The sequence below is a fragment of the Mobula hypostoma genome, chromosome 9 (assembly GCF_963921235.1).
Source record: "Mobula hypostoma chromosome 9, sMobHyp1.1, whole genome shotgun sequence".
Taxonomy (NCBI): Eukaryota; Metazoa; Chordata; class Chondrichthyes; order Myliobatiformes; family Myliobatidae; genus Mobula; species Mobula hypostoma.
In genome coordinates this window covers 52,572,171-52,584,391 of record NC_086105.1, presented here as the reverse complement: position 1 = coordinate 52,584,391, position 12,221 = coordinate 52,572,171, and the positions used below count along the sequence as shown (strand labels likewise).

Below are 12,221 nucleotides of genomic sequence, written 5' to 3'. Positions count from 1 at the left end.
GGCCTATAGAATACCCCCAGTAGAGTAACTGCTCCCTTCCTGTTCCTGACTTCCACCCATATTGACTCAAAAGAGGATCCTGCTACATTACCCACCCTTTCTGTAGCTGTAATAGTATCCCTGACCAGTAATGCCACCCCTCCTCCCCTTTTTCCACCCTCTCTATCCCTTTTAAAGCACTGAAATCCAGGAATATTGAGAATCCATTCCTGCCCTGGTGCCAGCCAAGTCTCTGTAATGGCCACTACATCATAATTCCATGTATGTATCCAAGCTCTCAGTTCATCACCTTTGTTCCTGATGCTTCTTGCATTGAGGTACACACATTTCAGCCCTTCTACCTTACTGTCTTTACACCGTTTATTCTGTTTCTCTTTCCTCAAAGCCTCTCTGTATGTTAGATCTGGCTTTACTCCATGCACTTCTTTCACTGCTCTATCACTCTGGGTCCCATCCCCCTCGCAAATTAGTTTAAACCCTCCTGAACCATGCTAGCAAACCTATCTGCAAGGATATTGCTCTCCCTCGAGTTCAGGTGCAACCCATGCAATCTGTACAGGTCCCACCTTCCCCAGAAGAGATCCCAATGATCTAAAAATCTAAAACCCTGCTCCCTGCACCAACTCCTCAGCCACGCATTCAACTGCCATCTCCTCCAATTCTTACCATCTCTGTCACGTAGCACTGGCAGCAATCCTGAGAACGTCACCCTCGAGGTCCTGTTCTTCAGCCTTCTGCCTAATTCCTGAAACTCACACTTCAGGACCTCATCCCTCTTCCTGCCTATGTCGTTGGTCCCAACATGTATCACAACTTCTGGTTGCTTTCCCTCTCGTACCAGGATGTCGTGCACCCTGTCAGAGACCTCCTGGACCCTGGCACCCGGGAGGCAACAAACCATGTGGGTGTCCTTCTCACGTCCACAAAATCTCCTGTCTGCTCCCCTGACTATGTGGGGAGGAAGGATTAGATTGATCTTGGAGTAGGTTAAAGGGTTGGCACAACATGGTAGACCGAAGGGCCTTACTGTGCGATGTTCTATGTGAGGACTGTGTCAGGACCTTGGGTGTGTGGAACGTTGCAGGTGTAAGGGGATTTCGACTTTTATGTTACTGCGGAGGCTAATTAAGATGGCCTCTTTGTTATGTTAATCTGGGGAATGCGGCTTTGTTGTGTTAAACGCTGAGAAAGTTTGCGCTAGCAGCTTGTTTTGGTTTAGTGTGTGATAAGAAATATATTATTAACCAATTGGGATAGTTGTTACGTTTTTGGTTTATTTGAAGATACTGTATGCGCGGGGTTTTGGGGGCAGAAGGCGGGAGAGCGAGACAGAGGATGGACGAGGTGCTGTGATGTCCGCTAATGGGGCCGGACCCCGAGGAGGGCGTTCAGCGAGGAGACGGAGATGGACTCGTGTGGAGCGTCTGGTCGACCACCGTTGTTGGTCCCAGGCGGCTGGTTGAGGTGGTCTGAGGGGTCGCAGAGTGAAGAAGAAGGGTCCTTGAGCTCCAACTGTTCTGTGCACGAAGAGATTGAACTTTGATAAGTGTGGTGCCTTTTATTTTCCTTTTATACTTTATTCTCTCTTAACTATATAGTTCCAGTAATATCTATAAACTGTAAATCATTTAATCGTATCTGGTGTATTGTCTGTTATTTGGGCGGGGTGGGGTACCTCACACAGCATCCACACAAACGAATTATCCAGTTTGGCGGGGCCGAGGCTGTTTCCCTAGACGACAGCGAGCTAAGCGACCCTGAGGGTGGCCGGGGGGGGCTACACAGGGACGAAGACCAAGGGAAAGGACTAAAAGATCAGCTTGTTCCCGAGTGTGATGTCTCATATCGGACATGGAAGGTTTGTACCTGAGCTTCTGATGTCCCATGCTGCCCGTCGGTCTGGCAAGAAGTTGGTGTTGTATCCCAGACTCAGATTCACAGCTATCACTTCCAATCCACTTGCCACCAGATCCGTTCCATAGTTCGGTTTTCCTAAAAATCCAAAAGGCATTCAGTTTTTCCAATTAATTACCAGATCTGAGATCTATTTTCCTTTGACCTCGTCAGAAGGAAAGACAACTTGCAAAGTTGTTTTATGGGAAGTGCCTGTTTCACACAGGAAGAATATAGTTGCTCTTTGTACATGAGGCAAGGCTCGCACCAGTGGTGTGGGAGCCATCCCCAGAAGTCTCGCTGCTGAGTCCAGTCCAGCCTTCAGCAACTTCCACAGACTGGACAGAGGTAGTTGCTCCTCAGTCCGACGTCACTTGTGTCCTGGTGCGATCTTTTATCTCAGTCATGTGTAACTCAACCGTCCTTTCCAAACTAAGCTTTGAGCTTTACAAACTGAACTTCTGTGACTGAAAAACCAGATTGTCAAAAGCAAAAAAAAACATTTTAAGGTACAAGTAATTTGAGCTGGTCCTACCTATCACCTGCCAGCTAGTACTCCTCCCCCCTCTCCCCACCTCTTTTTCCTGACCTTTGCTTTGTTCCTTTCCAGTCCCAATGAAGGGTGTCAGCCTGAAACCTTTGGCTGTTTGTTCCTCTCCATTAATGCTGCCTGACTTGCTGAGTTCCTCCAGCATTTTGTGCGTGTTGCTCATATTAGATGTAAAATAATCTTCAAGCGATGTCGAAAGTACCCTGGCTGGTCGCATTATGACCCGATATGGCAATTCCTACACATGGGAATGTGAAAGGCTGTGGGAATAGTGGGCACAGCCTGATCAATCACAGGCCCATCCCTCCCTACCACTGACATCATAGACAGGTGCTGCTGCCTCAAGGAGGCTGTGTCTGTTCTAAAAGATCCCCTACCATTCAGATCATGCCCTCTTCTCACTGCTACCACTGGGCAGGAGGTACAGAAGATTCAAGCCCCACACCAGGGGGTTCAGCAACAGCTACTTTCCCACAACGATCAGTTCCCTGAACTGACCTGTACAATCCTAACCCAGCCTCTGAGACAGAACTACCGACCTCCCTCTGCACTACCCTGGAATTCCCTCGGTTTTATTTTGCATTGATGTCTTGCCTTGCAGTTTTATTTTTCTCCATTCTCTCTTGTATAAATATAGTCCACATTCTGTGCGTGTCTGTGCCTACAAGCATATTTTCATTCTACCTGTATCTCATTGTGCTTGGGCACATGACAATAAAGACAACTTGAAACCTGATATGACAGAAAAAGATGCATTTATGTGGCATCTCAGGATGTCTTAGAGCCCCCTATTGGTGGTGGACTGCTATTGAACAGCGGTAAGAATATATTAGGCAGGTATAGAAAAAAATTACTATGTTGAATTGAGGTGTAAAATTGATAATTTTGTTGTAGTTTAACTTTCTTATGCTTGGCGAGCAGAATTAGGCCATTTGGCCCATCGAGCCTGCTCCACCATTCCATCATGGCTGATTTATTATCCCTCTCAACCCCATTCTCCTGTTTCTCCCCATAACCTTTGACACCCTTCGACCTATCAACCTCCACAGGTTCATCATCCTCTGGCTAAAGAAATTCCTCTTCATCTCTTTTCTAAAGGGATGTCCTTCTACTCTGAGGCTGTGCTCCCTTGTCTAGCCTCCTGCACTTTAAGAAACACTCTCTCCATCCACTCTATCTAGGCCTTTCAATATTTGGTAGGTTTCAGTGAAATCCTCCCTCATTCTGCTAAACTCCACCTACATCCACGTAATTGTTCAGTGAATTTCTCAGAAATTATAATATGGTTGCCTCTGTATTTTTCTAAAAACATCTGAGTTTTCAGTATCAGATGTTACACCTCTTAAATCTGGTTATTTTATATGTTAATTGCTATCTCTGAAATTCTGTGTATGAGATGACCACAAGTGCTTTTTCCTTTGCCTTTTCTTTGTTTTCTCAAATCCTTCCTGTTCATTTTCTACACTTGTAATACTTATGAAACAATAGCCAGCAATAAGTTTTGTGCCTCATTCTTGACTTCCAAAGAACGTTTGGATCTCAAAAGTATCAGGATCCGATAGTTCTCTGGAAAAGCCCCCCAGCAGGGCTCATGATTCTGCTGAAGGCAGAAGCCAGGTTGGACAGAGCAAAGGGGTGATCATGGTGGAACAGCGACGTACCCTGGGGAAGGGTCCACCACCAGGTCTGGCATTCCAGGGCTTGTCCCAAGTTTTGGGGTTGCTGCAACTTCGGGATCCAGGATAAAGAGCTCATCGTGAGCTACCTCTGTGACAAAGTGGAGATGCTCCTGCAGAGAAAGGGAATGCTGTTAGTATTTTAAAACAGTTGACGAGTAATTCTTAACTTGGTGTAGTTAATGTACGGAGAGGCATGGTAGTGTAGCAGTTAGAGCAAAGCTTCACAGCATCAGATTTCAGGTTCAATTTCTTCTACTGTCTGCAAGGAATTTGTACCTTCTCCCTGTGACTGTATGGGTTAATGGGTAATCTCCCATATTCCAAAGACGTACTGGTTAGGTTAGTGAGTTGTGGGCATGTTCTGTTGGCGGCAGAAGCGCGACAACACTTGTAATTCTCGGATTGTGTTAGCTGTTGACACAAATGATGCATTTCACTGTATAATCACAAGGGATTCTGCAGATGTTGGAAATCCAGAGCAGCACACACAAAATGCTGGAGGAACTCAGGAGGTCAGGCAGCGTCCATGGAGAGGAATAAAGAGTTGACGTTTTGGGATGAGACCCTTCATCGCAGTCCTGATGAAGGGTCTCAGCCTGAAGCATTGACTGTTTATTCCTCTCTATGGATGCTCCCTGACCTATTGAGTTCCTCCAGAATTTTGTGTGTATTTACCTGTACATTTCAATGTACATGTGACAAATAAAACTAATTTTTAATTTTCTTTTGGGGCCTTGGATCAGGTAGACACTCCCCACCCATCAAAATCAGCTATCAGGTTTATAAACTAACACACAATTGTTCAGTGTGCTGTGGGCAACACAGCAGTGTTACACTGCCCATTGTTGGAGAAGCCCCAGTCAGCGGCCGGGATGAAACCTTCAATGGTGATGTGAACCGCATTCCTAATTCCAGCTCACATCCACCCCCCAGTCTCCAGACCCTGCCCCTGGGATTTAAGTCCAGATGCAGGCACTTCAGGTCTCTTTTCTTGACCCCTGAGAAGGTCTTGTTCTTTGGAGTCAGTGAGGGCCTCTCTGTAGATTGCACCACCTTCACCTATGTTGCTGGGGCTTCAAGCAGCTAGTGTGGGCTAACGGGGGAAAGGTACCCTTACATCTAAATCCTTGGAATTCCTCCACATGATGACATTGAGCCCATTGTCCACAAGCTCTAACCTTAAGAGAAAACTTTAAGTCTTGGCTAATATACGTAGGTATTTACAAGTACACTCACTTTAGGGAGATTATTCTGCTTCAACCCACACTTCAGGATGAGTTTACTCTATTGTTTAATCTCCACAATGAGTTCTCACTGTCGATAATAACTCTCTGAGTGCTGGATCCTCCTTACCAAGGAGTAGATGCTTCCAGCTACCGAAGTAGTTCAAACACACTTTTTTTTTATTTTTAGTGATACATGTTTAATTTCGCCAAATAATTCTTGACATAGACTTGAAACTCTCAGAAAAATTTTAACTTACAAGAGATTTTCAAATTACAGAAGATCTGTAAACTACAGAAGATTTCCAAACACAGGTAAAATTCTTACAAACTAAAAGGATGTACAAACAAGTTTCAAACTAACAAGTTGTCCGTTACAGAAACCGAAGGCTGAGGTCTTCTTTCTGCACCCCACCTTTCTGTCATTCCGCCCTCTCATTCTTAACAATCCCTGTTGTTAGAAAGATGGCGCTAAACAGTGACTCCTTTGCTTGTCTCTTTGGAAGCTTTATTTCTATCTTTAATATCTCTATTTTTCCTCTTCAGGGTTCTTTTAAAGACCCTGACCTGGAGGTACACACTGACTTCAGTTCTTTGCGGGAATGGAACCCGCTCTCGGGGTTTCACAACGGGCCGTTATCTGACATGCCAAGGGCGCGGCCCAAGTGTTTGACTTGCCTTTGGAGGCCTAGGATCTCAGGGCTCTGAAGACGGGTGGATGGAAGGTCGTTGTCCAGACCAGTGCATCATAGGAGCTGGAAGATCTCTGGCTGTGTGCCCAGAGACCTGAGATCTTTGGGCACAGAGCTCGGAAAAAGTGACGCAACAGACTTTTAACATCGTAAACCAGCGAGTTGTTGGTTATATCTCCCCTCTCGGTGTGAAACAGAGACACCTCTTTCTCCCTTATTAGGGAGAGAGAGAACCTTTGGTATGTCGAATACCGGGTGAGCAAGTAGTCTTTGGGGTACTGCAAGTCTGTGTCTTTGCTGATGCTTTGCTCACTCTTGAATGCTCAGTGGTGGGTGCCGATGCTTTTTTTTGCTGGTGGGGGGAGGTAGGATCGTTGCTTGATGCCACTTACGAGCGGAAGGGAGGGGAGCTGGGGGACACCTTGGGGTTCTAACATTTAACATTGGGGTTCATTCTTTGGGGGTAGTCCTCTGTTTTCATGGATGGTTGTGAAGAAAAAGCATTTCAGGATGTATGTGATATACATTTCTCTGACTTTAAATGTACCTTTGAAACCTTTGTTTTGCTACTAGTTGACATCATCTGCATGTGATGTTTTCAAGTACATTTGTCAGGTCAGGTGAATGCAATGTTTAATTAAGTTAAAGTAGACCACACTGTTCCATGGTCTTTGAGAACCTCACTGCCCACTTGTTTATGACAAAGAGTATTGGTTAGAAGTTTAGCTTGATCAAAAGCAATTCTTTGATCCTTGAAAGGTGAGGGTGCTGTGCTGGAAAGCTGAGGTTAGCAATAAGCCCCATGTGCCCTGGAAAGTGAATATCCATCATCTCCACTGGCAATGAGCTGCCAAGTGCTTTGCTGCAGTTAGTGAAGTCCTGAAGGGCTGAGGCTGGGCTTAGCAGGTATCACGGTGTGTAAGGCTTTGTTGCTGTTCTGAATGAACTTGTGTGATTGCCATTCTTCATGATCCATGAATACATCTCATGGACAGGGGCACCAACACACCATCAAACCAGCCATGACTACAATGGGATTTTGCCAATCCCTGTGTAAGCCCAACACATTGATGCAATTACAAAGAAGGTAGGGTAGTGGCTCTACTTTGTAAGGAGTATGAAGAGATTTGGTATGTCAAAGACTCTTGTAAATTTCTACAGATATATGGTAGAGAGCCTTCTAACTGCCTCAAACAGAGCCTCCAACGTATAGGATCACAAGAAGTTGCAGAGGTTTGTAGACTCAGTCCGCTCCATCACAGGAAAAACCCTCCAAACCATTGAGGACATCTTCAACAGGCTGTGACGGGATCCTGAATTATCCCTGTGAACTGTGCTTTTAAAAGAGAAGGAGAGAGAGAGAGGTGTCCAACACAGACACCTTGTTTTTAAGAGAGAGAGAGAGGCGAAGATTGCTTGGAGATGGTGTTATGGTTTCTCTGCAGCATGTTTACACTTCGCAAGGACACTGGCAGCTTCTAAGTTCTTACAGAGAGAGATGGGAGGAGCTACTTGATGGACAGTTGGTGTTCAGCACAACAGTATTTAAACCAGCATAATTGCTTGTTTCACAGGACACGCAGACACACAAGGGTGTGGTGAAGTTACCACTATCCTGTTCAGGTGCCCACGAGTGTGAGACTGTGGATCGATTACGAGGTATCGATCTGTGATTATTAGTGCATGAAAGAGCGACCTTGTGGAGTCTACTAGTGTGTCTATCCCTCGCCTGGGTTGGTAGACTATCACTTGAAGACGGTGCTCTTAAGTTGCTCAAGTTTGGCTAACTTGGAAGTTTCAGAGGACAATGGGAAGATCGACGGCATCAGCTCACCTGAAGAACTAAACACCCCTCTCTCTCCATCACTACTCAACTCAATACCACAAACTGATCTGAACTTTACTTGTCACTGTAAGACTGTATCCATTTACCCCTAGGCTTGAAGAAGCTTGGTTTCTATATTTACACACACACACACAAACACACACACACACACACATACACACACACACATATACACACACACACATACACACACACACACACACACACACACACACATACACATATATATATATAAATCATTGCTAACCTGTTTGATATACCTGATTTTATATTATTGTATTGCGTAGTTACTAATAAATACCATTAGCTAATAGCAATACCAGACGCCAAGTGTTTTCCATTTCTGCTGGTTCTTTAACCTGTCACGGGGTACGTGACAAGGCAGTGTCTCATCCGCAAGTAAGGACCCTCACCATCTGGGACACATCAGGGTGGAGGTAGAGGAGCCTGGAGAACTACACCCAATATTGTAGAAACAGCCTCTTCCCCTCAACCAGCAGGGGAACAGTCCATGAACCCGTAAGCACTACCTCATTATTCCGCTTTTGCACTATTTATTTTTTTGTAATTTATAGTAATTTTTTATGTGCTGCACTGTACTCCTGCCACAAAACACAAATTTCACAAAATACTGTATCTCAGTGATAATAAACCTGATTCTGATACTTGCTAATTGATCACTTCCCATGCTCCTGCACCCAAGCCACCCGCCCACTGCTGGTCCTGTCAAGCTGGACATCCTACCACAGTCTTCATCAGCCCAGTTACTCACTGGAGATGTGCGAGTCGACAGACAAAATCTGTTGCACTTATGACCCAGAAGAATAGTGTCCGAATCGTTCAATTTAATATCAGAGAATGTATACAGTAAATATACAGGTTTCCCCCGCCATCCAAAGGTGGAGCGTTCCTATGAAACGGTTCATAAGCCGAAATGTCGTAAAGCGAAGAAGCAATTACCATTTATTTATATGGGAAAATTTTGTGAGCGTTCGCAGACCCAAAAGTAATAGTCATACTTTATTGATCCCGGGGGAAATTGGTTTTTGTTACAGTTGCACCATAAATAATAAATAGAACCATAAATGGTTAAATAGTAATATGTAAATTATGCCAGTAAATTATGAAATAAGTCCAGGACCAGTCTATTGGCTCAGGGTGTCTGACCCTCCAAGGGAGGAGTTGTAAAGTTTGATGGCCACAGGCAGGAATGACTTCCTATGACGCTCTGTGCTGCATCTCGGTGGAATGAGTCTCTAGCTGAATGTCCTCCTGTGCCCAACCAGTACATTATTTAGTGGATGGGAGACATTGACCAAGATGGCATGCAACTTAGACAGCACCCTCCTTTCAGACACCACCGTGAGAGAGTCCAGTTCCATTAATTAGGTGCTGCCGACATTTGTAATTGTCGGCCCAGATCAGAGATGATGCAATCAGCAATCGGCACTGATCTGGGCCGACAATTACGTGCTAGGCGGCACCTAATTAATTAGCACGTTTATTTCGGCTTTTTTCTTAAAGATGTGCTACGTGCCTCCCGGCTACTGTTGCGTTCTTCGCGAATCGGTACAGTATCTCTCTGGGGCCTGGGTGTTGGGGTGGTGGGACACGGGGGTGTCATCTCATCGTCGATCAGGGCAGGCAGCTCATCTTCTCCTATGACTGCCCACCTTGATGTCGAAGGTCGAGGTTCGTCGTCTGCTGTGGCTGATGTGGAAGGCTTGCTTGACTGCTGAGCCTTGTGCATTTTTTGATCATACAGTTGTTTGTAAGCACTCAAACCATCCTGAAAATATCTCCTAAACCTACGTACCCTTTCAAAATTAAAGTCGTACTTTATCATTGCAGCGAAAATCTCACGCAGTTGCTTCACTTTCTGCATTCGGTTTCAATTGTTATCCTTTTTTCTTCCAATTGCATCAGCTCTTCATCTATCAGTTCTTGGTCACGGGATGCCAAAACCTCTTGAACATCATCTTCGTCAGCTTCCACAAGCCAAATTCACTTTGTCCTTGCTTCGTTCACCACGATCGAAACGCTTAATTATGTCTAGTTTTACGCTAAGTGTAACATCCTAACTCTTTCAGGCTTTTCCGACACCTTAGAACCCATCTTGCTAACGGCTGCTCAATGCAACGTGTTTAAGCAATGCCGTTCCGAATCCGGGGCAGAGCGGCTGCTCGGGGCGCGCGCTGATCTTTTTGCAGGCTGATTTTTTATTGCGCGCTGCCTTTCTTTGTGACAGTGAAAACACCTTTTGAAAGCGAAAACAGGGTACTAATGTAGGTCTTTCGTAACAGTGAGTTTTCGTAAAGTGAACGTTTGAAAAGCGGGGGACACCTTTATTACACTTCATGGACATCCACAATCCAGAAGGGAAAACCCCAAAGAATGAATAACAGAGAACCTTAGAAACTGAAACCCTCTCCCCACACACAAACAGCAGCAAAAGCGTCACCCACACCCACCTTGCTCCAGCAAAAGCATCATCCCCCCACCCACAAGCTCCAGCAAAGGCATCACCCCCCCCACCTTGCTCCAGCAAAAGCATCACCCCCCACCCACAAGCTCCAGCAAAAGCATCACCCCGCCACCTTGCTCCAGCAAAAACAACATCCCCACCCACAAGTTCCAGCAAAAGCATCACCCCCCCACCTTGCTCCAGCAAAAGCATCACCCCCCCACCTCACTCCAGCAAAAGCATCAACCCCCCACCCACAAGCTCCAGCAAAAGCATCACCCCCTACCTTGCTCCAGCAAAAGCATCAGCCCCCCACCTCACTCCAGCAAAAGTATCACCCCCCCACCTTGCTCCAGCAAAAGCATCACCCCCCCACCTCACTCCAGCAAAAGCATCATCCTCCTTCATCTTGCTCCAGCAAAAGCATCACCCCCCCACCTTGCTCCAGCAAAAGCATCACCCCCCACCCACAAGCTCCAGCAAAAGCATCACCCCCCCACCTTGCTCCAGCAAAAGCATCACCCCCACCCACAAGCTCCAGGAAAGGCATCACCCCGCCACCTTGCTCCAGCAAAAGCATCACCCCCCCACCTCACTCCAGCAAAAGCATCATCCCCCTTCACCTTGCTCCAGCAAAAGCATCACCCCCACCCACAAGCTCCAGCAAAAGCATCACCCCGCCACCTTGCTCCAGCAAAAGCATCACCCCCACCAATACCACACGCAAGCCTTAAAAAAGCCCACAGCAATTGTGATCCAGAGTCCATCAAAAACTACTGTCCATCCCAACTCTTTGACATCTCAAGCAGACTGTCTCTCTCACTAATGAGGGAGAGAGAGGCATCTCTCCTGCCACAGACGAGTGGGAGATTAACAGCTCGCCGTTCGATGTTACAATCTGCGTTCGAGTCCCCCTCCGACTTGAGGGCCTTCCTTTGACAGTAGCATACACTGCTGTCTTGATGTTTCAATCTTCCTGCAACGCTTCAGTCACTGACACCGACGAGGATTCAGGTCGTCCACAGGATGCACCCTGAAGGCGCACATCTTCCAGGCTGTACCTGGGGATCCTGAAACGCAGGCCGCACGGTGAGTACCGACCGCCGTGAAGAACCGTAGGTTGGGTCTAGCTGTAGATCACGGACTCTGACACGACCCCAGCCACCTTGAACGGGCATCTGGCTGGCAGGAATTCCACCACAGGAATTCTGAGGGGGGAGCTGCAAGAGCATGAACCACAGGACAGGAGATACTTCTGTGGGAGACTTGAAGCATAGACTGGGCTGAGGAGATGAGAATGTTTAAGATTGTCATTGAGCACATGATTGATTTTGGACACTGTGGTTACGTGAGGAAATAATGTCTCCAGGGCATCTGAATCACAGTCAGGTTTACTATCGCTGACATACAGTATGTCATGAAGTCTGCTGTTTTGTGGCAGCAGACATAAAATATTGCCACAAGTCACAATAAGAGATATAAAAAATAAAAATAAATCATTAGTGACAAAAGAGAGCAATATTCTGAGGTGGTGTTCATAGACTATTCAGAAATCTGAAGATTGAGGGGAAGAAGCTGTTCCTGAAACATTGAATGTGGGTCTTCAGGCTTCTGTACCTCCTTCTTGATGGTAGAAATGAGAAGAGAGCTTGTCCTGGATGGTGAGGGCCATTAATGATGGATGCTGCCTTCGTGGGGCACCACCTTTAGAAAACATCCACGATGGTGGTGAGGCTAGTGCCCGTGATGGAGCTGGCTGAGCAATGACCCCCACCCCCTTCCTTATCTCTACGGGCCAGGTCTGTCTCCTCTGCTGCTAGAGTCATTGACTAACCCAGCATGGAAACCAACCCTTCAGCCCAACTTGTACATGC

The 12,221-nt window shown here is 46.3% G+C and overlaps 1 protein-coding gene across 1 annotated transcript in view; it reads right to left on the bottom strand.

Moving 5' to 3' along the window:
• Positions 1–12,221, bottom strand: part of dgki (diacylglycerol kinase, iota) — a 252,405-nt gene that overhangs the window by 30,214 nt on the left and 209,970 nt on the right. The window contains exons 26-27 of the mRNA XM_063058282.1: positions 4,105–4,232; positions 1,867–1,992 (exon numbers count right to left, since the gene is read on the bottom strand). Coding sequence (XP_062914352.1) covers positions 1,867–1,992; positions 4,105–4,232 — 254 coding nt within the window. The remainder of the gene's footprint in view (positions 1–1,866; positions 1,993–4,104; positions 4,233–12,221) is intronic.